We start from the raw sequence: 27,191 nt of genomic DNA on the forward strand, positions 1-27,191 counted from the left end.
AATATATAGACGCGGACACAGACAGACGGGGCGTTGCAATGGCTTCGTGGCGAGACTATATTAACTTAGATGAGGCCATATTGCAATCCCATATAGTGTTAACCCTATCTCTTCTGGATTTATACTTTATCCTTCCCTTTGGACAATGCACTCCTGAACAATCCTTAAGTTATAAGGATGGATTATTTGGTAGTTTGTGGAGAATGGAGGCTTTCTGACGCTCAGGGCGTTTTTGGGAGATCTATCCAATCGGCATCCAGCAGCTTCATTACGTGATCTCCATTTTCCTGTTGATAGCCGGCGGAGCCGGTGTTGTGAATGAACGCGTACGTATTATGTTGAAAAGCCAGATTTTGCTGGATCCCTTGAGAATTTCGAAGCTTTGACGCACCAAATCGCTCAATGGAGGCCGCCATCTTACGGATGCGGAAGTATGCATAACAAATTTGAAAAAGTTCCATAGGAGTTTGTTTCACCCGTCTTTGTTTGATTCACCATCTTATGCACCTCTAATTTGTAATTAAAATACTTTAAGACCAACCTCGGCCCGCACGTCCTGGTTATCTTAAACGAAAATCGTCACCAAACACCGGAACCAATGAGATTCGAGCATTTGAAAAAATATTTCAAAAACCAAATCACTCAATGGAGGCCGCCATCGACCGGATGCGGAAGTATGCATAAAAAAATTGCGCAAAAGTTCAATAGGAGTTTGTTTTACCCGTCTTTGTTTGATTCACAATCTTATGCACCTCTAATTTGTAATTAAAATACTTTAAGACCAATCTCGTTATCTTCAACGAAAATCGTCACCAAGCACCGGAACCAATGAGATTCGAGCATTTGAAAAAATACTTCAAAAAAGCTTATTACGCGTTTCGGAGGCTGAAAACGGCGTCAAATATTCTAAAATTGACGAAGAATTATTTTGTAGAAATCTCGCGGCCGTAGGGAATAGTTTTTCACGGCCGGAAATATCCGAAGTTGAGACGGAATTCACCGAATTAATCAAGAAGGAAATTTTATAAATTTTAATCTCATCCAGAATGCAAATGGTGTCATTTTGAACTAGGTACGGTACCTACTACACCTACCTACTACCAACTACCTAACCTACTGATGCCAGAGTGATGGGTAAAATAGTGGCAAGAGGCTTTGGCTTCGCCGGCTCATTGCGGCTTTGCAGTCGGGTACGAGTAAATTGTTTTTTTTTGTCCAACCCTCGGCCGAAGTGGGATGGGCCATAAATGTGAAACGACGACGACGCCACGTCGCGCAGTGACGTTACGGAGTTTGGCTCGTTCCTTCTTCATCATTCTTGATGTCTTCCACTCCCAAGCAATTTTACAAGCAGAGGTGATGATGTGACTGCAGTTTGGTTAATATACTGTTAGGACTGAGTTTGTGAATAAGCTCGTACTGTGTTGATTGTTGCTTGTGACGTATCGATCGCTGTGACTGTGAACCATCACCTGTGATCGAACAGCTGAGACGTGATGAGAAACCATTTCCCCTGGAACGTTATTGATTAACGATTAAAGTAATTCTTCCCACAACGTGTTTTTACAACTTTAACAGAACAATTGTCGTAAACATTTTTTTTTTCCCTTCTGGGGCCACAAACTTACTGATCATACCTCGGATGTGAAAACACCCCTCGTGTAACGAAACTTTAATAAGTGTATATTGCTTAATGTATTGTTTTTTTTATTATTATTATTTAGTAGTACAGTGAACGTCAAAACGGATCTTTGTGACCGAACCGATCCGTTTCGCAAACTTTCTCCACAAACGCGGCATTTCCCGAAACTTTCCTTACAGCTTCAAACTTGGGGCTCGCGCTCCCCCTGGTGCTGGAAATGCGCATTATTCCCTTCTCCGTTAAAGTTGTGATTATGTGGGCTGTGGCTGCATCATTTTCTGAGGCACGGCTGTGCCGCTGATGCAGTGCCACCCCCTTTACCACCAGTAAGCTGGCACTCGTTTTAATAACTAGAAAGTATCTGAAAATGCAAAGCCCGTCCGCGTCCGTTTGTATTTAGATGTCGGATGTCTTCTTCATCCGAATGCTCAAAAAAACAAAAACAGTTTTATAAAAACACAAAATGAAAATTGATGATTTTACGCAGACTTGACCTTTGAGCGTTAGATCAAAAAAAAAAAACCCAGCTTCTAGCCTTTGATTGGTGAACCAATTCTGTGACCCAATAAGCAAATTCTTTAAAATTTCAGGTCAATTAGATGCAAATTTATGATTTTATGCAACCTTGACCTTTGACCTTTGACCTTTTGATCTAAAAAACAAAACAAAAAAATCTGCTTGTAGCTTTTGATTGGTGAACCAATTCTGTGACCCAATATGTAAATTCTTAAAATTTCAGGTGAATCGGATAAAAATGGACAATTTTATGTGACGCTGACCTTTAACCTTTTGTACAAATTATCAATTTGCCTTCCCCATATCCTCATAATAAACCTTTGTTGATCATTTGATGACAAAACTCAAATAGTACATTTCAATTTAAGGTCAATTGGATGAAAGTTGATTTTACGTGATGCTGACCTTTGACCTTTTGACCAAATTATTAATTTGGCTTCTCCATATTCTCATAATAAACCCTTGTTGATCATTTGATGACAAAACTCAAATGGTACATTTCAATTTAAGGTCAATTGGATGAAAATATATGATTTTATGTGATGCAGACCTTTGACCTTTTGACCAAATTATTAACTTGTCTTCTCCATATTCTCATAAAAAACCTTTGTTGATCATTTGTTGACAAAACTCAAATAGTACATTTCAATTTAAGGTCAATTGGATGAAAATTGATGATTTTACGTGATGCTGACCTTTGACCTTTTGACCAAATTATTAATTTGTCTTCTCCATATTCTCATAATAAACCTTTGTTGATCATTTGATGACAAAACTCAAATAGTACATTTCAATTTAAGGTCAATTGGATGAAAATTGATGATTTTATGTGATTTTGACCTTTTGCCCAAATTATTAATTTGTCTTCTCCATATTCTCATAATAAACCTTTGTTGATCATTTGATGACAAAACTCAAATAGTACATTTCAATTTAAGTTCAATTGGATGAAAGTTGATGATTTTACGTGATGCTGACCTTTGACCTTTTGACCAAATTATTAATTTGTCTTCTCCATATTCTCATAATAAACCTTTGTTGATCATTTGATGACAAAACTCAAATAGTACATTTCAATTTAAGGTCAATTGGATGAAAATTGATGATTTTACGTGTTGCTGACCTTTGACCTTTTGACCAAATTATTAATTTGTCTTCTCCATATCCTCATAATAAACCTTTGTTGATCATTTGATGACAAAACTCAAATAGTACATTTCAATTTAAGGTCAATTGGATGAAAATTTATGATTTTATGTGATGCAGACCTTTGACCTTTTGACCAAATTATTAATTTGTCTTCTCCATATTCTCATAAAAAACCTTTGTTGATCATTTGATGACAAAACTCAAATAGTACATTTCCATTTAAGGTCAATTGGATGAAAGTTGATGATTTTACGTGATGCTGATTTTTGACCTTTTGACCAAATTATTAATTTGTCTTCTCCATATTCTCATAATAAACCTTTGTTGATCATTTGATGACAAAACTCAAATGGTACATTTCAATTTAAGGTCAATTGGATGAAAATTTATGATTTTATGTGATGCAGACCTTTGACCTTTTGACCAAATTATTAATTTGTCTTCTCCATATTCTCATAATAAACCTTTGTTGATCATTTGATGACAAAACTCAAATAGTACATTTCAATTTAAGGTCAATTGGATGAAAATTGATGATTTTACATGATGCTGACCTTTGACCTTTTGACCAAATTATTAATTTGTCTTCTCCATATTCTCATAATAAACCTTTGTTGATCATTTGATGACAAAACTCAAATAGTACATTTCAATTTAAGGTCAATTGGATGAAAGTTGATGATTTTACGTGATGCTGACCTTTGACCTTTTGACCAAATTATTAATTTGTCTTCTCCATATTCTCATAATAAACCTTTGTTGATCATTTGATGACAAAACTCAAATAGTACATTTCAATTTAAGGTCAATTGGATGAAAATTGATGATTTTACGTGATGCTGACCTTTGACCTTTTGACCAAATTATTAATTTGTCTTCTCCATATCCTCATAATAAACCTTTGTTGATCATTTCATGACAAAACTCAAATAGTACATTTCAATTTAAGGTCAATTGGATAAAAATTGATGATTTTACGTGATGCTGACCTTTGACCTTTTGACCAAATTATTAATTTAGTCTTCTCCATATTCTCATAATAAACCTTTGTTGATCATTTGATGACAAAACTCAAATAGTACATTTCAATTTAAGGTCAATTGGATGAAAATTGATGATTTTACGTGATGCTGACCTTTGACCTTTTGACCAAATTATTAATTTGTCTTCTCCATATTCTCATAATAAACCTTTGTTGATCGTTTCATGACAAAACTCAAATAGTACATTTCAATTTAAGGTCAATTGGATGAAAATTTATGATTTTACGTGACGCTGACCTTTGACCTTTTGACCAAATTATTAATTTGTCTTCTCCATATTCTCATAATAAACCTTTGTTGATCATTTGATGACAAAACTCAAATAGTACATTTCAATTGAAGGTCAATTGGATGAAAGTTGATGATTTTACGTGATGCTGACCTTTGACCTTTTGACCAAATTATTAATTTGTCTTCTCCATATTCTCATAATAAACCTTTGTTAATCATTTCATGACAAAACTCAAATAGTACATTTCAATTTAAGGTCAATTGGATGAAAATTGATGATTTTATGTGATTTTGACCTTTTGACCAAATTATTAATTTGTCTTCTCCGTATTATCATAATAAAGCGTCAGTGAAAATTTGATAATAGCTCAAATGGTAAAAACGCTACGGCCCAGACACACACACACACACACACACACACACACACACACACACACACACACACACACACACACACACACACACAAGTGATTACAAAACCCTGCTCTCTCTTGCTGTGCATGATGCTAATGATGAATTTATTATCATATATATGCGATACACATACCAGAAGTACCTTGAAAGTGAGTGCTGAAAAAAATATTGCTCACCTTGGAAGGATGACAGGCTGAGTCAACCCACCTGGTGTTAAGTCAATGGTGTGACAAGGGCTCAAACTCCGGACCCTAAGATCTCAAGCCAGCCACATTAACCGTGAAGCCAACACCAGGCTCTAAAGTTGTGATGTTCCAATGTTTGGTCAGGGTGCCGAAAACGAGGTCAATATAACCTAAGATAGACATGTGATCATTCATTTATTTTTGCTTCAAATGATTGTTGGGCATGTCACATGTGTGATGTTTACATGCAAAATCCCTCGGCTGCCACTCTCGCACTGTTTGGCAATTTTTTGGGCCACGTCATTTTTCATCATTATCTCATATGGTAGGCTAATTCTATACCTCGCCACGTATCGAGTTTGGTATCAAAACAAAGCTAATGGCACACGGAATGCAAAAATATCAATGTGGTTCACCCTTCATCATTCAACTCCTTGGCAAGGTCGCTTTGGGCCAACTATATTTTACCTTATGCCCTTCCATGTCAGGATAAGGACATTCAAGTGTACATGGCACTTGGGGTCATTGATTTGAATATAAAATGAGTACCTGACCACACGATTACTGGCTAATATCGTGACATGTTACAAGTTTTTTTAAATTTTTTTAAAGTATTTATTAGACGTAATTATTTACGATGCTAACTTGGTTTCGGATTGATAATGACTCTACTTATCCAGGCTTTCATTTTTTTGAAGTTCCATTAAATTCTCAGGCAAAATCTGTTCGAGAAGATCAACCATGTGAGTGTGTTAGGGCAATGAAGGTTCTTCTGGCTGTCCTACCTAGACGGATACCATTGTTACAAGAACATATCACAACTAGATCAGTATTTGAATATTCAACTTTTGGTTCACGAGTTATCAAGTGACCACTATATTCGTCATGTGTGTGCGTCTGTCTGTGTGTGTGTGTCTGTCTGTGTGTGTGTGTCTGTGTGTGTGTGTCTGTCTGTCCACAGCATAACTACCCGATGATATCATCCGATCTTGATGAAACTTGGGTGCGAGGTTGATATCATGATCTAGTTGTGTCCTGCCTAGAGTGGGCATATTGCGCCCATGGGTGGGAGGGTGATATCATGATCTAGTTGTGTCCTGCCTAGAGTGGGCGTATTGCGCCCATGGGTGGGAGGGTGATATCATGATCTAGTTGTGTCCTGCCTAGAGTGGGCATATTGCGCCCATGGGTGGGAGGTTGATATCATGATCTAGTTGTCCTGCCTAGAGTGGGCGTATTGCGCCCATGGGTGGGAGGGTGATATCATGATCTAGTTGTGTCCTGCCTAGAGTGGGCATATTGCGCCCATGGGTGGGAGGTTGATATCATGATCTAGTTGTGTCCTGCCTAGAGTGGGCGTATTGCGCCCATGGGTGGGAGGTTGATATCATGATCTAGTTGTGTCCTGCCTAGAGTGGGCGTATTGCGCCCATGGGTGGGAGGTTGATATCATGATCTAGTTGTGTCCTGCCTAGAGTGGGCATATTGCACCCATGGGTGGGAGGTTGATATCATGATCTAGTTGTCCTGCCTAGAGTGGGCGTATTGCGCCCATGGGTGGGAGGTTGATATCATGATCTAGTTGTGTCCTGCCTAGAGTGGGCGTATTGCGCCCATGGGTGGGAGGTTGATATCATGATCTAGTTGTGTCCTGCCTAGAGTGGGCGTATTGCGCACATGGGTGGGAGGTTGATATCATGATCTAGTTGTGTCCTGCCTAGAGTGGGCGTATTGCGCCCATGGGTGGGAGGTTGATATCATGATCTAGTTGTCCTGCCTAGAGTGGGCGTATTGCGCCCATGGGTGGGAGGGTGATATCATGATCTAGTTGTGTCCTGCCTAGAGTGGGCATATTGCGCCCATGGGTGGGAGGTTGATATCATGATCTAGTTGTGTCCTGCCTAGAGTGGGCGTATTGCGCCCATGGGTGGGAGGTTGATATCATGATCTAGTTGTGTCCTGCCTAGAGTGGGCGTATTGCGCCCATGGGTGGGAGGTTGATATCATGATCTAGTTGTGTCCTGCCTAGAGTGGGCGTATTGCGCCCATGGGTGGGAGGTTGATATCATGATCTAGTTGTCCTGCCTAGAGTGGGCGTATTGCGCCCATGGGTGGGAGGTTGATATCATGATCTAGTTGTGTCCTGCCTAGAGTGGGCATATTGCGCCCATGGGTGGGAGGTTGATATCATGATCTAGTTGTGTCCTGCCTAGAGTGGGCATATTGCGCCCATGGGTGGGAGGTTGATATCATGATCTAGTTGTGTCCTGCCTAGAGTGGGCGTATTGCGCCCATTGTACGCCCAAAAAGCCACGCCCAAAAAAGACGTATTTTTAGGCGGTAATCGATTTCAAGCTACATCTTCTCAATCTGACAGGGGTTTCGATATTTGGTTAGGCCAATGTCATGTGTCTAGCCCCACGGAGCTCGATTTTTCTTTTTTTTTCAATTTTTTTTTTTCAATTTCCACCGAATTTTCGGTATTGTGTAGCTAACTAACCTCATAACTGATTATACATTATTTTCTATCTCATTTCAAGGTCAGTAACCTTCGTTTTGACATTTCCGGGCCTGGCCTGTCCGGGCCTGTTTCGGTTATAGTCCGTCCTTTGTTATTGAATACCGCTCGCTCGTGAACCGTCGTCGTCTCCTGACTTGTTGTATCAACTGTCACTAGTTGCTGATACCTTTCCTTATGTGGATGAAAGGTGCAGTAATTGACAAGCCTTTACTCACCTTCACGTCATCATCCACAGAAACTGTGGACACCAAAGACACCGTGCTTTCGTTAGCGCAATTGTCCTCTGCACCACACTTGCAATATGTCATACATGTCAACCTAGCTGATCGACAACTAAAGCGGTTGGTTGAGCACGGCACAATCTGTACAATCGAAGAAGTAACCCATGGTCGTTCCATGGTCAGCAGTAGGAATGCCATTCGGTTAACTTTACACCCAATCTGGCTGATATCGGCCTTCAGTGGTTCTGCCCGGTCTTCTGCTTTCAAAATCAGACTTTGGAGGTGAGCATGTTTAAGGTGGCGAACTGCTGACTTGTCTGTCGGTGGAAGACTTTTGAACTTGGGTGATTCCTTCTTCTTACTGAACAGACTGAACATCAAGTTGTTGAGTGAAGATGATGCGATCCCACCATGCATATATGACAGGAAATGAGTTCCTGCTTTCCATCCAGTCGACTTCTCCTGCACTGGGATCTGAAAATTATTTCCAATTTAGATCTGACTTGAGAAGCAAGTTGATTGCTGATACCTTTCCTTTACCGAATGGGTATGACACTATCGCACCCTGAAAGTGCACGGCGAGCCAGAGTCAGAGCACTTCTCTCCCAATTTCGGGACTGTGGTATTGATGTCAAGTATTTGATGGTTGTACTTTTTCATAGACACCTGCATGGACGATTTCTGGTGCCAAGAGAAGAAAACCAAGAGGACAAAGGTATCTGTGTCATTGGCCAGAATTTGGCTATGGCTCATCTGGAAGAAGCTTCAGGAGGTAGCTGATTAGGTTTTTTTTGGGTGGGGGTGGGGGGGGGGGGGTCGTATACAGAATCGAGGCTCATATAAGAGACTTAGGTTATATGGACCTAGAGACATTGAACATGAAAACTTGCACAGACACATAAAACATGCAATGAAGGGAGTGGGAGACAATAGGGGGAGGGGAACAGAGAGAGAAGCAAACAAGCACAACAACAGAAGAGAACGGGGATGTCGGTAGATCTGTGGAAGGGGGAGGGCTGGGGGAGGAGGGAAGGGTACACGGTACAAAGCAAATGAACACTTATAGGAATTTCAGGAAAGAAGTTGGGGATTTAAAGAGGTGGATTTGGGGTGTTTTAACAGGGGTAGAAAAGATCAAGGTTTTGGATGGGGGAAGATAAGAGATGGTGGTGAACAACTGTTTTAAAGACCTGGAGGGAGTAGAGGGATTGCAGAGAGTGTGGGAGTTTGTTCCAGAGGCGGGAGAAAAGAGGAATGAAAAAGTGAAGGTGATCAGAGCGTCTTGATTTTGGTAGTTTAATCAGCAGAGGTTTGCTGGCAGGTCTTGTGTGTCCTGCAGGAATATTTGGGGGACAGAGCACAGATAGAGCAGGGGGAGCAAGGCCGGAGAGGAGTCAGTAGAAGACAGAAAAGACAGAAACAACAGTAGAAGACAGAAAGACCACTTACCTGCCTGCGGTGAGACAGAGAAAGGCCCCCAGAATCAGCTTCATCGCGGGAGATTCAAATGATTCTGGATGCTTTGGTTTCAACCGCGTGAAGCCGAGCTAAGTGTGAGGCAGGAGCACCATCCCAAATGGGAGAGTGGATGAATAAATGCTTTGTATGTGGTGAGGAGCTCAGAAGTGCCCGGAAAGGACTTCGCATGACGGAGGATGCCCAGTCGGCGACTGGCTTTGGAGGCCAGCTTGGAAATGTGGTTTTCCCAGGAAAGATCATGGCAGACAGTGAGACCCAAAAGCTTGAGTGACAGAACTTCTTGGAGAGGATTGTTCAGAAAGTAGATGGGATGGTTTTCCAGACAGTCTTTTCGGAGAGACAAAGTGAGAGTGTGAGATTTGTCGGGATTGAAAGATATGTTCCACTTGTTTGACCAGTTTGGGATATTGTCCACGTCTGCAGAGAGTGAAGAGGCTGCTGCCTGCCGATCTGAGGGTTGGGATATGGAGCGGCAGAGAGTGGAGTCGTCATCAAAGAGATAGAGAGGATTTTCCAGAGAGTCAGAGAGATCATTAATTAAGACCAGAAAAAGCACAGGGCCCAGAACACTGCCTTGAGGAACTCCAGCGTGAATCAGGAAGGGGAGAAGAGAGAATTCCTTTCAGGGCCACATGTTGACTGTGACCAGAGAGGAAGTCCGCAAGCCATGTGTGTAGGTTTCCATGGATACCATAGAGGACAGTTTGGTGAGCACGGCGGGGTGCCAGACCGTATCAAAGGAACGTGATATGTCAAGGGAGACAGCTCTGATTTCCTGTTTGGCATTGAGGACCTCCATCCATTGTTGAGACAGCAGAAGCAGCATGTCCAGAGTAGAATGACCTGGTCTGAATCCAAATTGATGATCCGAGATCAAGCCATTGGAGAAGAGAAAGGATTTGATGTCAGAAGCGATGATTTATTCCATGATCTTTCTGATTATTGGGAACAGGCCGATTGGTCTGTAGTTGCAAGGATCTGCTTTTGTACCTTTCTTGTGTAAAGCAGTAATGTTGGCTGATTTCCAAGCAGATGGCAGATGACCTTGAGCAAAAGAGAGGGTGAAGAGATTTGAGAGAGGGTGTGAAAGAGCGGCAGAACAAGATTTTAGGATCCGTGGGCTGATGCCGTCTGGTCCAGTTGCAGAATCAGAGTCGAGGCTTGACAGAAACCTCTCCACCTTGTCAGGAGAGAGGGACACAGAGTCCAGGGACAGCTGGGGTCGACTGGGTCAGGTGGGTAGAGAGAGAGAGGGATGGGTTTGGGACACAAGATTTTGAGGCAAACACAGAGTTGAGGCATTTGGCTTTGTCACGTGCGGTGTCAGCTGTGTAGCCTTTTGAGGTAAGGGAGGGGATGGAAGGGGAGCAATCACCAGAAATATTTGACCAGACGCCACCAGGAGTTGGAGGAAGTATACAGGTTTGAGAGTTCAGTCGAGGTTTACGTCCACCTCTTCATAAACAAATGGAACCATCCTCCTGTCAAACGTACATGAGAATTCCGCGGCGCCGCTTTCCACAAAAACGGAATCAGTGCCTTCTTGTTTGCGTCACCTTTTATGATGGCTTCTTTCACTGGCAGTGTTGTATCGCTCTTCAAAGTATACTCTCGGAGAGAAATGCTGAACACAGAATGGTCTTTTGGTTGATCAAATTGTCCCCCTCTGAGACAAAGCGTTCAGAATCATTGGAATCTCCCACGATGAAGCTAACTCCAAGGTCCTTTCACTCACTCACCGCAGGCAGGTTGGTGGTCTTTCCGTCTTCTACAGACTCCTCTCTGGCCTTGCCCCCCCAGCCCTCTCTGGGCTCTGTCCCCCAAATATTCCTACAGGTCGCACAAGATCTGCCTGCAACCCTCTTATGGTTTAACTGCCAAAATCAAGACTTTCTGCTCACCTTCACTCCTTCATTCCTCTTTTCTCCCGCCTCTGGAACAAACTCCCTCACTCTCTTCAATCCCACTCCACCCTCCAGGTCTTTAAAACAGCTGTTCACCACCATCTCTTATCCTCCCCCATCCAAAACCTTGATCTTTTCTACCCCCGCTAATTTCGGTCCCCTTGTGTTTTATACCTCTCCCCCCCCCCCCCCCCTCCCCCTCCCACACCTCCTGCCCCCAAGCCCTCTCCCTCCCACACTTCTCCCTGCTCTCAAATGTTGTGGTTGTGTGCTTCCCCTTCTCTCCCCATCTTGTCTTCCGCTCCCTCTTTTTGTATATTTTGTTTGTCTGGTTGATTTGTTTGTGAAATAAATGTTAGCTCTTTCACGAGCCTCGATTCAGTATACCAAAAAAAAAAAAAAAAAATCTTAAAGACAAAACATGCACGAATGTGTTGGTGGAGACTATAAAACAATTCACCTCTCACTGACACTCATGATGTCCTATTTCTCGTTCTCGAACACCGTCCAACCTTACACACTTTCACTAAGTCCACCTCTCCCTTCCTACATTTCCCTGTTGTACACCGCTCCTTTCATATTCCATCTCCAGGTGCTGCATGACGTCATTGCCGGGTACCAAAGGGGGTCCGGCAATGACGCACGCTGAAAGGGAGAACTCAGTTTTCACTCTTGTTGTTTGTTTTCTTGGTTGTTGTACACCGCTCCTTTCTTATTCCATCTCCAGGTGCTGCATGACGTCTTTGCCTGGCACTGAAGGGGGCTTTGTGCCAATGACACACACTAAAAGGGAGTACTCAGTTTTCACTCCAGTTGTTTGTTGTACACCGCTCCTTTCCTATGACATCTCCAGGCGCTGTATAACGGCATTGCCAGGCACCGAAGGGGGCCTGGCAATGACGCACGCTGAAAGGTAGTACTCAGTTTTCACTCTTGTTGTTTGTTTTCTTGGTTGGTGTACACCGCTTCTTTCTTATTCCATCTCCAGGTGCTGCATGACGTCTTTGCCTGGCACTGAAGGGGGCTTTGTGCCAATGACGCACACTAAAAGGGAGTACTCAGTTTTCACTCCAGTTGTTTGTTGTACACCGCTCCTGTCCTATGACATCTCCAGGCGCTGTATAACGGCATTGCCGGGCACCGTAGGGGGCCTGGCAATGACGCACGCTGAAAGGTAGTACTCAGTTTTCACTCTGGTTGTTTGTTTGTTGTACACCGCTCCTTTCCGATGCCATCTCCAGGCGCTGCATAACGTCATTGCCAGGCACCGTAGGGGGCTCGGCAATGATGCACGCTGAAAGGGAGAACTCAGTTTTCACTCCAGTTGTTTGTTTTCTTGATTTCTTGTTTTCTTTCTTGTTTGTTTGTTTGTCTGGGCGATATCTCAGCCATCATTTGAGCTAAGAAGCTGAAATTTCGGCACAATAGCGAGGAAGTACTTTGTCAAAAACGTTATTTTTTATTTTTTGGTTAATCGATTAATTGATGAGTTACTTAATTATTATCGATTAATTAAGTACTTAAATATTTCCTTTCTCTTCTGGGCATTATCTCAGGTACCTTTTGAGTTAGGAAGCTGATATTTGGACATGCCAATGACCAAGTGATTTGGCTGTAACGGCTATTTTTGATTTAGTGATTAATCAATTAATCGATTAATTATTTAATTATTCAATTAATGACCATGTTTTTTTTAAGTTACAGATTCGGATGAAATGGTGGTGGTTTATGTATTCGATTAGCCAATTGATTAGTTATTTAAATTTTTATGCCTATTATTTATTTATCTTAATTATTATCCATTAATTAAGTACTTATACATTTCCTTTCTCTTGGCATTATCTCAGGCACCTTTTGAGCTAGGAAGCTAATATTTGGACACGAGAGTGACGAAGTGATGTGGCTATAAAGGATATTTTTGATTTACTGATTAATCAATTAATCATTTATTGAATAATACATTAATTATTTGATTTTTTTCGATAAATGACTTATTTAATTGAATTTCTAAAAGTTACAGCTTCAGATGAAATACTGGTGGTTGAGGTATGCTAATAGCCAATTGATTAAGAAATTATTTTACTATTTATTGATCTTAATTACGCAATTAATCAATCAATTATTGTACACCTCTCCCTCCAAATACGGTCTCTGTGTGCTGCATGGCAGTACCACCGGGCACCGAAGGTGCCCCAGGCAATGCCGCCCGCTAGAGGATGTTATTTATTTATTTAGCACGGGGGTGGTGTACTTTGAATGTATCTGTACTTGTTTTCAAATGCTTCTGCACTTTTTACTTGCATTTCCTCTAATTTGTATTATTATTCATTAATAAACAGTAAGTAGCATGAAGCATTTTAGTACGGATAATGTACGTCTGTGTGACTGCCTGACCAGTATTGAAATTTCAAAATATTTTTCACTTCCTGTCTGATACGTAGTAATTGAAAAATCTGGTAGTGATTCTGCCAGTAAGGCTTACCATTTTCCCCTTTGCAGGTCCCATATCTTCAAGGCCTCCCATCTTGCTCCAGAGAAAATGGCTACTTCTCGTGCCCTGGTTGATGGAGAGGACTTCTGCACGTGCATTGTGTGCATGGAGCTGTTCAGAGAGCCTGTGACATTGGGTTGTGGCCACTCGTTTTGCCGCGAATGTGTGGAGAAATACTGGAAGAACAGAGGAGGAACTGATGCATTCAGTTGTCCCTCCTGTCGCGAGGTGTTTCCACAAAGACCACATCTCAGAAAGAACGTGATCCTTGGCAATTTGCTGGCACAGATGAACCTGCGAGAAAACATCAATGAGGCGAGATGCACAAAGCATGCGAAGTTGATCGAGCTCTATTGCAAAGATGATGAGAGCTTGATGTGTACGATGTGCATGTCTGGGGGTCATCGGCAACACAACGTTGTTGCGGTGGAGATTGCTCATGCTGAACTCAAGGTAACGGGATGCATAGCAAGACAGATGTTAAATGAGCGGCACCCTTAAATGCTTGTCGCTTGTAAATGGTGGCGGTATTATACGCACATGGAAACCTGACAATGACATATTTGTTAAACGTAAACAAGGTGAACCACTTGGCAGGAAAGAACAATTGTGGAATGGGAAATGTTGAGAGGAATTTAATGGATGTGAGAGGGAGTCACATAATTATTTGTTTCACAAAAATATTACAAACGGTGAAGAAAATTGTGTTCGATTTAAACTTTTGTGACGTGATGTCCCTGTTTCGCATCTCATTTGATGATGTTTTTCCTCTTAATCTTGAGCACAGGATGATCTCATCGTGGTAGCCTCTCCTGAGTCCCTCTTGCCACGCTCCACTTCACTGGTCAAACCTCCATTAAACAGTGTTCTTTCAGGCCCTACTTTGCACCTGTTAACAAATCTCTTCCCCATTTTTTTTTTCTCCACAATAATGAGGCTGTGGAAGAGCAAGATTGAATTGGGGGTGAGGTAGAGGGGAACAAATTCAGCACAACCGGCAAGGGGATAAAGGAACAAGAGAGAGAGAGAGAGAAAAAAATTGGCAAGTCAGGGGGTGGAGGAAGGAAGGATTAATGGGGGATGACAAAAAATGGTGATGCACTGTTGCTTGAAGCCTTGCAGGAAAGAGCGAGAAAGAAGGGCCCCTGGAAGGTGGTTTCATGGACGCAAGGGATGTTTCTCCAGTGTAAAAGGATCATCATCATGTACCATGCTCTTTACAGAGGGTTGGTTCTCCCAAAGAAGTTTATTGCCTTGAGTTGCAATCCTGGATGGGTCGCCACTTCGACACAGGAAGTCAGGGCAAGAAGTTTGAATTTAAATAAATGAACAGGATTATAACTAATTAATTGGCATATGTGGGAAAATTACATGCCCAGACCAGGAATCTAACCCAGGTCCTCTGGAAAACCGTACCAGTGCTCTGGCATCTGAGCACTCTGGGCAACCCTGACTAAGCATGAAATTTTCCAAGCGATGTTTTCAAACAAAATTTTCCAGAATTCCCCAGTGGTGTTTATAATAGAGGTTAGAGGATTTGTCCCCCCAATGGAGGAAGCCCCTCTCGTGTTCAGGCCGTAGGTGCTCCTATGGTTGGCAGCGAGTGCCCCGGAAGCATTGCCGCAAAAAGAGTGGCAATCGTATGTGTGAGAAAAATTGCATGCTCAGTCAGGATCACCCAGATAGCTCAGATGGCAGAGCACTGGTACGGTTTTCCAGAGGACCTGGGTTCCATTCCTGGTCTGGGCATGTAATTTCCCCACATATGTCAATTAAATTGGAATTTGGTCAGGGTGCAGATGATGACTTGCTTTGCTAGGCAAGATACATTGTTCGATCTTTCACGCCTGCTAACTAAAGTCGGCAGACAGGAAACCCAGTTTAATGTCCATCTGAGGGACGGCACACATTGAATCACCCTGCTTGTGAAACACCAGGATGACAGTTTGGATTCAAACCCAGGATAGACCTCAGAGGTGAGTGTGAGTAGGGCATCCTGCCCACCCGTAAAAAACAATTGTTTGAAACATTTTGCAATCAATTAAAAATGCTTTTGAAATACTTTTACAAAATGCTTACCCTCAATTTCCTGTTGGGGTACTCTCTTACCACAAGATTGTTTGTTTTATGTGCAGGAAGGATTGACTGGAAAAGCTCATTGTCTGGCTGAGTTGTTACAGAATACCAGGTTCAGCATCTATGAGCGAATGGAGAAGATCAAAAATGTTCAGGTGAAAATGACATTGATTGGTTGTGTCACTGCATGGGGACGTGGGGAAGGATTACAATAAAAATTGGGGACATGGTAAAAGGACTGTTACGCCCGTAAGGCAATGTTTATGTGCCTTGTTGTCCATGATTGTTGGTGAATACCTGTTGAAGGTACCAGAAAAGCATTTCTTATCATGATCGATAAACCTTGAAGTAGCAAAGGAGGCAATCGATTCAGAGAGAGATAATCATTAGCATCTGCCTTAATGAGTGGAAGATGTGATTGGACCTGGTTTTCTGGTATTACCTCCAATACCGAACATGGACGCGGAGGATATGTATTCATCCCTGTCTGCAAGTTTCTGAGCAGGATATCTCAAAAGAGTTGTGGACGGATTGGGATGAAACTCAGTGGCCAGGTTGGGTGTCTGACAAGGAGCAATTGATTCGATTTTGGTGAAGATCTGGATCCAGTGCTGCCATGTTTTAAGTGATTCTTCACCATTTCGTGAAAGGGCCAAAAACGATATGTAGCATGATATCTCAAAAAGTTATGGACGGATTGAGCCGAAACTTGGTGGACATATTTGGTATGTGACAAGGATGAATCAATTCAACTATGGTGAGGATGTGGATACGGATACCAGAATTTTAAAAGTGATTTTTCTCCAATGCTAGATAGGGCCAAAAACAATACATACGATGATATTTTAAACAATGTGGACGGATTATTACAAAACTAGGTAGATGTGTTGGGTAGGTGACGAGAACAAGCTGATTAGATATTGGTTAAGGTCCGGATCCCGATCCAGCCTATCGGTGGGATACAAAACATAAACTGCTCGGTCTGCTGGAGAGGTATGTGCTCCACCTGTGCCTTTGTAGTTTCTAAAAGTGAGAATGCAGAAGTATGAGACCATGTCTTAATGACTTTTTGTGACTTGCTGAGTTTGTTATAGAAAATTGTTTGGTTTAATCCATAGCGACTGAGAAACCTTGTTTTTTCCATTTGCGGAAGAAAATGCTCAGATTGGAAAGGTCAAACGTGGTTATCTTTTTAAATTCCGTCAGTACATTATGAACGGTCAAATCCTGCCATTTTCAGCCAGGGAAAGTGTGACATTTCTGACCATGGAGAGTACAAATCGCTCGCCATCCATGAGATTTGCAATTTCCCTTTGATTGTCGTTCTAATCGCACATCTTGATCCATTTGCCCGATTCAATCCGGTATCTAATTGATCTTTTAGACCTGTCATGCACTTTATATCCTTTCCTTGTATACTTGACCAATATAAAACATTGCTGCCTCAGTGCTCGGGCGTAGAGAGCGAGAAAATGCTGGAGAGGAAGCAGAAAGAACTGTACCGAGCTGTGGATGAAGTTGTGGGTCTGTTGAAGAAGAGGATCAATGAGAGGCAAGGAGAGGAGCTTTCTTGCCTTGAGCAGCATAAGCTGAAGCTGCAACTGGAGTGCATGGCTCTTCAGAAAGCAGAAAGCACACTGCACGGGACACTCAAGGAACTGAAATCCATTACTTTTCTCCAGGTGAGCTCTCTTGTTTGCAGTGGCTTTATCTACTCTAAAATGTTGAAAACTCGGAAGGTTCTGATACTATGCGAGTGACATCTTGGGATTTGAGACCTGGATTGAAATGACATCTGCCAGACTTGTGACATTTGGTGTTTTTTCTTAAATTTAATTGACATTTTATCAAAAGGTTGTTTTTTTTGCCTCTGTTGACGAAGTCGCTGGAGGCATCGTGTATCTGTTCGGGTTTTCCGTCCGTTCGTGATACGTTTTTGTGACCGTGATAACTTGAGAATGACTGACGGATTTAAATCAAACTTGGATCAAGTATGTATAATGCGATAAAGATGAACTGATTAGATTTTGGGCTCACGGGGTCATAAATCAAAGGTCAGAGGTCATGTTCGGGTGGAAATCCTATTACAGCGATAGCTTGTGAACCAGTGATGGGATTTTGACCAAACTTGGTATAAATATATATTATCATGCAAAGATAAACTGATTAGATTTCGACATCAAGAGGTCAAATATCAGAGTCTGTAATTGGTTTTGGTTACCGCAATAATTTAAGGCTGAAGGGATCCAAGTCGAACTTGGTACAAGCATTTAGTCTATATTGATGAAAAGATGAACTGCTTAGATTATGAGGTCAAGAGGACAAAGGTCAGATGTCCTGTCAGGTGAAAATTCTGTTACTGAGCTAACTTGATTAATGTTAGCTCTTTCACGAGCCTCGATCTTGTATACAAAAAAAACAAAAAAAAACAACTTGTGGACAAGTGATGGGATTTTGACCAAACTTGGTGTAAGTATATATTATGATGAAAAGATGAACTGATTCGATTTCAGCATCACAGGTCAGAGGTCATGATAGGTAAAAAAAAGTATTACTCGAGAACAGCTGAAGGGATTTAAATCGAACTTTGTGCAACTATTTATAATGATGTAATAATGTGGGCAGAGGCCATATCGCTCAACGTTGTGATGTAAGAGAATGCCGTTCTACTTTGTTATAATATCCTTTCAACCCGATATTGTTTATTCTATGTTATATTATATATTATGTTATATTATATCGTTTATTCTTAACAAGAAACTTCTACATGTCCATCATTCACTATAGGGTTAGGGTTCAAATGTCCATCATTCACTATAGGGTTAGGGTTCTAATTCGGCGTTCAAATTCTGAGAAACCATTTTCCAACGCAGCTGTAAGGATGGATGACACAGCATCATAAATACAATGTTTAAGTTCTTCAAGGTCCCTTGGTTTGCTAATGTAGACGACTTTTTTTTTTTTATCCCCAGAAATATCAATCTTAAGGTCGGGTCGGGTGAACGAGCGGGCCATTTAATAGGTCCTCCTCAATCAATCCAACGGTTTTGGCAAAGTTTGATTTAAAAACATTTGAATAATTCGAGCAAAGTGAGGTGGTGCTCCATCCTGTAGCTCATTGTAACAAGTCGGAATTTTCGTGGAGTTGCGTAATAAAGTACTCACGTAGCATATTGATGTACGAAATGCTGGTGACGTCAACGAAATAGGGTCCATATATGTGGGAACGTAACATGGCACACCAGATGGTTACGTTAGGCGAATCCCTTTCATGCCAAGACAATTCATGTGGGTTTTCTTCTCCTCATATCCTACAATTGTGACGATTAACTTTGCCTGATATGTGAAATGTAGCCTCATCACTAAAAATGAGGTTTGATTTAAAAAATGTTCATCCAGTTCTATCCATTCAATTAATTACTTACAAACATTTACTCTGGTTTCATATAATCCTCTTCTTGAAGGTTACTTTGTTTCCTCTACTTTTTTCCTCTTTTGTTCATTCCCTTGCTTGTTGTGTCCACCTGTGACCCTCACTCCACTATCATTGCTTTGCCTTTTTACCCTCTGTCATTCTACTCTTCCAGGAGCCGAGATTTTTAATGCAATAAAGGGATAAACTCGATGGTATTCATAGCATACTTACCTTGCGCAGTCAACTTGGTACGAGCCAACTCTTCTGTTTTTGAAAAAAATAAAAATTCTTTGATCCAATATGGCTGCCAGACCACGTGAACGATTACATCATAAATTTTTATTCTCTTATATAATTGTTGCGTAGATCATGCTCAATAAATTTCAAACTGATCAGATTAAGCGTTGTCCCTGTCGAATTATAACGTCATAATTACAGCACCAATGATGTCATCGTTAGCAACACTTGTTCCCCATGTGGAGTTCTTTACAGAGCCATGTTTCAAATCTTTCCATGGAGTGGTGTTGGAGATATAGAGGTGCAACGTTTTTCGGTTTTTACAAGATGGCGCCTGTACCACGTGACCTATAATGTCATAATTATGAATAAAAAGATCTACAGGCAGAGGTGCTCCTATGGTAAAAAATTTGTATCAATCGGACCAACATTTGCCAAGAAAACAACAAGTCACGCCACATACGCACGCACGCACACCACACGTACGCAACCGAATGCCTAATCCTGCTTTTTACTTTGCGAGCGCAGGGTAAAAAGGCAAACAATGAGATGAGGACAAAACAACAGCAAAGCTTGATGTTTCTTGAGCCAGCTTCCTCAGCCACTGCTGCTCTAAAATAAGAAACAGAATTATTCTAAGGCAGGAACAAGATACTAATTAAGGACTTTATAAATAAGAATGAACATGAGGGGGGAAATATTTGTGTATATCGTGGAATTTGGGATTGTACAGAAATAATAACCATCACAGATGGTTGCTTGGGTCTTGTGGTGTCGTGCAGACCTGTGTAGCTCTGTCACAGCAGGAGGGAATTTGAGCTCTGAGTGCACATGGCCTGTGTATTACTTTTCTAATACCATGTAATGCTACGTAAACAACAGAGTGGATGATGCAAATTAGGATATGCCCTTGTCCCAGCATCATAAGATACATGCTCAGATGATAACGCCCAATTTGCTGTGCGCTTCTTGCATTTCATGTTCATATCAAGAAGAACATCGAGCATGTGGTAGAGAAAACTCAAGAGTTTGAAAATGAACAGTTTAGTTGATTGGCTGCTTGATTGGAGGCCGCAACCTCTTTTTTTTTTTTTGCAAACATCAGCCTGGATGTTTCATCTGTATTTCATCTGCTTGTCCGTCCTGGGTTGTTCCTGTTAGTGATGCAAATGGCCTAGCCTAGACATTGTGCGATTTCAGAATTGTTTGCTTATTTTTTTTATTCCCTTGTTTTCAGGGCTACAAGGATCTGCATCACAGGTAGGACTATATTTTGGTTTCTATCACATCAGGCTAAAAGGATAGGTGGGAGGTAGCGTGCAGGGGAGGATCCTTGGAACATGCCCTCCCTAAGCCCCTCGGGGAAGCACCCCACACGCAGCTTCACTAAACTCCTCCTCTCCCTTCAAAAGCGATTGTTTTGTGTTTTTTTACATGTATTATCGTGTATTTAACCGAAGATGTGGGATCACCCAATATTCCTCAGACCACAGCTGGTGTTTTCCGCAGCATTCAGCATCAAACTGATTTCTACCATTCAGTTTGTTCCCACGGTGGATACATGATGATTAACGAATTACTAGAATCATTCATTTGTTATCGGAGATGCTTCGTTTCTCCTAACCATTCATGAACCAATACGTGGAATGGTATCCTAAATATCAGATAATCCAGAGTTGATCAACACTTGCTCTCAGGCTGAAGGCGAGGAGGCGAGGAGCTCACGACTAGCCCGTCATGGGCCTACAGGTTGACCTACTACATGATTTGTCGGTTCGACACCGCACTCACATCTCCAAACATCTACCCGATGACACGGCCAATAAGATTATGCACTTCCAGTCCTACATCATTTAGCTTTGCCGGGAGCATACATTTTATTTTTTATCTTTTTTTTCAGAATGAAAAACAGGGGTGCAGTTAATACACTGGTCGTGGTTAACACACCGGAAAATACGGCACTATTTATTTATTTTCGTTACGCAATTAATAAATTATCGTACACCACTCCCTCCTAATTCCTCTTGTTCTAATCCTAATTCCTAATTCCCTCCTGTTTGTCGTTGAAGGCGGCAAAAAGGGTTGGCGTCAGGAAGGGCATCCGGCCGTAAAACATTGCTTCAAAAAGGGGACCAAAAAACAACAACTACCACGGTCCCCGAAAAGGCCAACCCCCGCTTTGCGGGGAAAAATGGCCTCTAAACGGTGGTACTCCCTCCTAATTCCTCCCAATCGAACCTGGTGTTGGCTTAGCCGTTAGGGTGCCGGCTTGGGACCCTCGGATCCTGGGTTCGAGTTGTAGCGTGGGGGCGGTGTACTTTTAATGTAGCGCTACTTGTTTTGTTATGGCATTTGTTTCATTATATGCAATGCCTGCTTTCCATTCAATTGGATTTCTATGATGAGAAAATATTTCAAATAAATGTTGAGTTTTGAGCAACAAAAGTTTGTTTTTTTTTCACTGGAGAACTTCTTTTCATGCGTAATAGAGCGTTTCAACGTCAGTCATGCCTCCGAGATGATGCAACCAGCCAGAGGAATTTGTAATTGCAATCTGGTATAATACGCATTCTCTGGATGATGATCAATCACATAATGATATTAATATTTTCATCTTCGGATATTTAAATGCTCATATTTTCATTATTTGTGTCACAAGCACGTGGTGTTTCCCAAAAACCTTTCATCTGCATCATTCATTTTCCTACAGTATGCGTAAAAAGTTGATGCGTTGTTAGCCCACATGGAACGAAGTTCAGGGGAGCTTATGCGATGGCGCGTTGTCAGTCCGTCCGTATGTCAGTCCATCCATCAGTCTGTAAACACTTGAAACTTCTTCTCCAAAACTGCTGATGGGATTGCGACCAAATTTGGCACAAATTCTATTTGTTGTTGTGACTAAAGTTTGCTCACGGCATTAAAAACAATCGGGGTCTAAGGGGGTTTACTGGGGTCAAAGTGGATCCAGGTAAGTAATTATTTATGTCCCCCCCGCCCCCCCAAAAAATAGGAATTTGCTTTTTCCTCTGAAACTACACCCATTATTTCGATGAAACCTGACCAAAACATTCATCGCCTGTGATGTACCGAAGTTTGTTCACAGCACTAAGAAAGTCTAAGGGGTTGGATGGGGGGCCAAAGTGGGTCCAGGTTTGACCCCCCCCCCCCCTCCCCAAAAATAGGAATAGGTAGGTATTTGCTCTCTTCTCTGAAACTACACACACAATTTTGATGAAACTTGACCACAACCTTCACCACCCGTGCTGTACCAAAGTTTGTTCACGGCATTTAAAAAATCTGTCCCTTTTGGGGTCTTCGGGGGGGAGGACGCCCCCCAAAATAGGTATGTGCTTTCTTCTCAGAAACTACACACACAATTTCGATGAAACTTGACCACAACCTTCATCACCCGTGATGTACCAATGTTTGTTCACTTCAAGAAAAATTTCAAGAAAAATTGGGGTCTTTGGAGGTATTTGGGGTTGGGGGCGGGGGTGTCCCCCCAAAATAGGTATTTTTTGTTTGTTTGTTTAGTCTTATGATTATGTTAATATGATTCCACATGCTGCCCTGTCTTCGAGCAACAAATGAAATTGGTTTAAAATACCTTTAGTCAGTGCAGTATACTGGTTTATTCTACCAGGTGAGCACCAGGGGTATTGCCCCTATGTTTTTTGTTTTGAATGACCAATCTTTTATTCAAGACCAGCTATTTTCTCCATTTCCATTGCTAGTTCAGTGGAAAAAGTATGATATTGGGCTGAGGTGTGTTTTTTGGTATGTACAATGTTTTATTGTTGTTTCTAGGTGTTTCATATCTACTGATAATAAATCAAGAGGGTGCCAAAGACGCACCCTTGGGGAAAAATTTTTATACACATTTTTAAAAATGAATCGTTAATCAAAATATGCCTACTTTTCGGACAGTATTAAATCCTCCAATATTGAACACACACAAGTACTGTGCACACAACACGTTTATTTGACCGATACTATATCATATTGTGTTATTTTCATTAATCTTTGAACCAATATACCCTTCTTTTGAACACAATATACATTTTTCCACACATAAACATCGTAATATTTGATACAAAATTGAAATATGCGATGGCTGAAAGGAAATAACAACAGATAGTCATTAAGCTTACGTGTCATCGGACTAGTCATCTAGCTCGTCATCAGCGTGGGAGTTGCCGGTTTTTGTTCGCTCATTGCAGCAGTCGTCACTCCCGTTGCAGCTGCAGAACATGGAGCAGGTGAGTTGGGCCACAACACATCCACATCTGGCTGTTGAGCATGGCGTGTTTGACGAACATCCACATTTGATGATTTGCAGAACTTCAACAGGAACAGGTGGCACCTTGTCTGCCACTGTCACTGGAGCCAACCCCTGACCAGATTCATCCTTCGACCAGCCATACCGAACAGGATCCAGACTGGGTGGGTCAGGGGACAAAGCAGACTTCCAGATGATCGTCTGGTAATGTACCCGGTGTACATGCTGAAGGAACGATTCAGTTGTGGGAGGAAGCGTCTTCACTTTAGGGGCAGCTGTAATCTTCTTGTTTGACATCTTGGAGGACCATACATCATAACGAATGGCTGACATATTTCTTGGCTGTTTGGATCCGTAACAAGCACCAATGAACCTCGGAAACAACTTCATTCATCTCTGCTTCAGGATCTCCAAGACTTGGTAACAGATGACGGAGTCGCATCTGTTTCAGTGCTGTTGCCTTACCTATGCTCCACATATATGAAACCGTGTCACAGCCGGTCATCGCATGTATTGCAAGGAGTTGCTCTGAATTTCCTCCCTGTTGCTGTGATGTTGCCTTGATGTCCAAAATTTGTCGACCAGCAATGGGACTCACCATCATTACTTCACATGTGAGTTTCTGTTGATGGTAGAAATGGACGAGCAACACGAAGACGTCAGTGTCGTCACACACAACTGATATGCTTTTCATCCTAGTTGACGCCAATTGTATCATCCGCTGAGCTATCACGACATCAGCTTCCTCATGTGTTGTTCTGAGCTCCGGTCTCGTCCTCTTAGTACCGCTGCTTACTTCTATGGGGACTGGGTCTTTGGCAGTGATGACGAGTTTCGGTGTGTTCCTTGGTAGTTCTGTGACCTTCTTCGACAAGTCTTCACACAAGATGTCAATGAGCTGGACCTTGTTTGCTGTTACTGTTAGCGTCACTTTCTGTGGTGGCGGTGGTGTTTCTGGTGAAAGCTGGTGTCGCCTACTTGCATCCTTGCCAGCACGGCTTAGCCTTGCCACGATTTTGACACTTTCGTCATAGTACCGTGAAAAATCAGATGGACTTCAGTCATCAGCAGTCGGTTAATAATGTTCTTGGAGAAGTTGTTGGCAAAGTCTTGTACTGTTCCGCTGGCTGGCCACTGTACAACCCATAGTAGTGCACAACCATCAATGATTGTTACCTGTGGACTACATACCAGTCCACTCGATCGTTCAACTTGTAGTTTTTTCTTGAGTGTGGATTTTGTTGTCGTGATCCTCATGTCACCATTATCTTCAAACATTGAGGAAGGGACTGGTGACAGTTCGTACGACAGTACATCCTTCACGTCTATTTCCCTGGACTGTTGGAGGCACATCACCCTTGTGTATATGAGCTCAGTGTATTACAACTAATTACTACTAATTCATAAAAATATATTTTAGACGAGTCGACAAAATGTCGATAATCGCTCGAAAACGTTCCCTTTTTCAAATGCCAATAAAAAAAATTCCCCAAAGGTGCCAAAGTGGCACCCTCTTGTTTTGAGATCAGTATACATATGAGTTACAGAAATTGCAATAAAACGTTGTATATACTGCAAAACACGGTCAGTCAGGATTCCACTGGACTATGCAGGCCCTGTCTGCTTCTTAAACAACAGTGTTGTGATTTATATTATTTTTATGCCTCCGCCGACAGTCGCCGGAGGCACTATGTTTTCGGGTTGTCCGTCCGTCTGTCCGTATGGGCTAAACCTAGTTTTTCTCAGCAACCATATGTCCGATAGAGACGAAACTTTCAGGGTAGGAGTGACACCCATGCAGAATGTTTTTATGATAATTGTGACGTCATATGTCACGTGGTATGGCAGCCATCTTGGATTAAAAGCAAATAATAAAAAAATTCTCAGAAACCGCTGAATGGAAAAATTTGAAACTTGGCACATTGTCAAGTACTCCCAATGGGGAACAAAAGCATGATAATGATGACATCATAGGTGAAGTGGTATACCAGCCAAAAATGTTTTAATCGAATTCTTTATCCTAAAAATCTGAAATTGCATGCACGTGATCTATGACCCATTTGTATTGAAATATTAAATTTATGACATCAAAGGTCACATGGTTTGGCAGCCATATTGGATTGAAGGAAAATATTAAATAATTATATCTCTGAAACCGCTCACCCTGTCCATGCGAAATTTTACAAATATCATCTAACAGCACTGTTGCATATAGTTTGAAAATGATGATGTCATAGGTCACGTGGTTTGGCAGCCATCTTGGATAGAAAAACGAACCTTATCCGATCAACACGAAACTTCACAAACGTGATCCCCTATGCATACATATGCAGACTGATGGCATCTACCCATTGTGGGACTATGCGGAGGCATATTGGCGACATGGTCGTATTGTTCGAGTTCATTATGTCTGTTGTTTCAACTGTTTGAGGTATTTCGCTGTTAAATGATTATTGATGAACATACCACCTCCCCTCAAAGGCCTCCTCACCTCCACTCTCCTTATGGTTCCTGGAAGGAGGCATTAGGTGTTTAGTTTTTGTGTCCGTGGTGTCCTGCTTTTTGAGGAATAATATCTTCCATTACTTATTTTTTAATTACTCAATTTATCGATTTTTCAATCAACTGTTTTTTCCCCAATTTTCAATTATCTAAATTTCGATTATTTCATTCTTTCCAATTTTCAATAATTTTTATAATTTACAATTAGGTTTTTTTAATTTTCCATTGTCTAATTTAATTTTTTTTTTTTATTACAATGGTTTTAATTAAAAGATATCAATTATCATGGAGGCATGAAGCGTTTTTAATCTTGGTGTGTGTGGTATCCCACTCTTGAAAAAAAAACCAAAAAAAAAAACCTACAACGTAGGCTTTCATTATGAGATAGAATTTCAAGTGTTACCAATTAGTTATTACTACAAGTGGGTTAATTAAATGTTGTCTTTTTTCTATGTCTAGGATGCAGGCTGTGTCATATTTACCATCTGTAGATGCGCCATCCAACATCGTGCTCGATTTTTCCGAAGAGGAGCAGAAACTGGACTCTCTAATCCAGGTCATAAATAATGTTCTGAAGGAGAATGAAAGTGAGTAGCACAAATATGGAACGTTTGGATTCAGAGGAATCACATGGGGGAATGTAGAATGAGAGAGAGAGTTATATAGAACTGAAGGTATTGTCATGGTCATCGTCTGTGCATAACTGTTTGTCTAGGGAGATTGCTTGGCTGTGTGCTTGATTATATATACCTGTCAGCAATGGGTGTGGCTGAAACAGCCGAAACCACTAATTAGATGGGGTGTCCGCATACTTTTGGCCATGTAGTGTATATGCATATGCATATATATATATATATATATATATATATACAGTCACGTGAAAAAG

At 41.5% G+C, this 27,191-nt stretch overlaps 1 protein-coding gene across 5 annotated transcripts in view; it reads left to right on the top strand.

Annotated features, from left to right (window-relative positions):
• Positions 1 to 27,191, top strand: part of LOC137414022 (tripartite motif-containing protein 60) — a 60,021-nt gene that overhangs the window by 13,044 nt on the left and 19,786 nt on the right. Inside the window, exons 1-6 of one of the 5 annotated variants that reach the window (XM_068099481.2) lie at positions 1,225 to 1,356; positions 13,805 to 14,249; positions 15,932 to 16,027; positions 17,321 to 17,554; positions 20,762 to 20,784; positions 26,765 to 26,892. In XM_068099481.2, coding sequence (XP_067955582.2) covers positions 1,322 to 1,356; positions 13,805 to 14,249; positions 15,932 to 16,027; positions 17,321 to 17,554; positions 20,762 to 20,784; positions 26,765 to 26,892 — 961 coding nt within the window. In that variant the 5' untranslated portion in view covers positions 1,225 to 1,321. Of the gene's footprint in view, positions 1 to 1,224; positions 1,357 to 13,804; positions 14,250 to 15,931; positions 16,028 to 17,320; positions 17,555 to 20,761; positions 20,785 to 26,764; positions 26,893 to 27,191 lie in introns of those variants that run through there. The other 4 variants (XM_068099506.2, XM_068099488.2, XM_068099503.2 and 1 more) reach the window with 4 other exon arrangements.

The sequence above is a fragment of the Myxine glutinosa genome, chromosome 1 (assembly GCF_964187855.1).
Source record: "Myxine glutinosa chromosome 1, kmMyxGlut1.1, whole genome shotgun sequence".
Lineage (NCBI taxonomy): Eukaryota > Metazoa > Chordata > Myxini > Myxiniformes > Myxinidae > Myxine > Myxine glutinosa.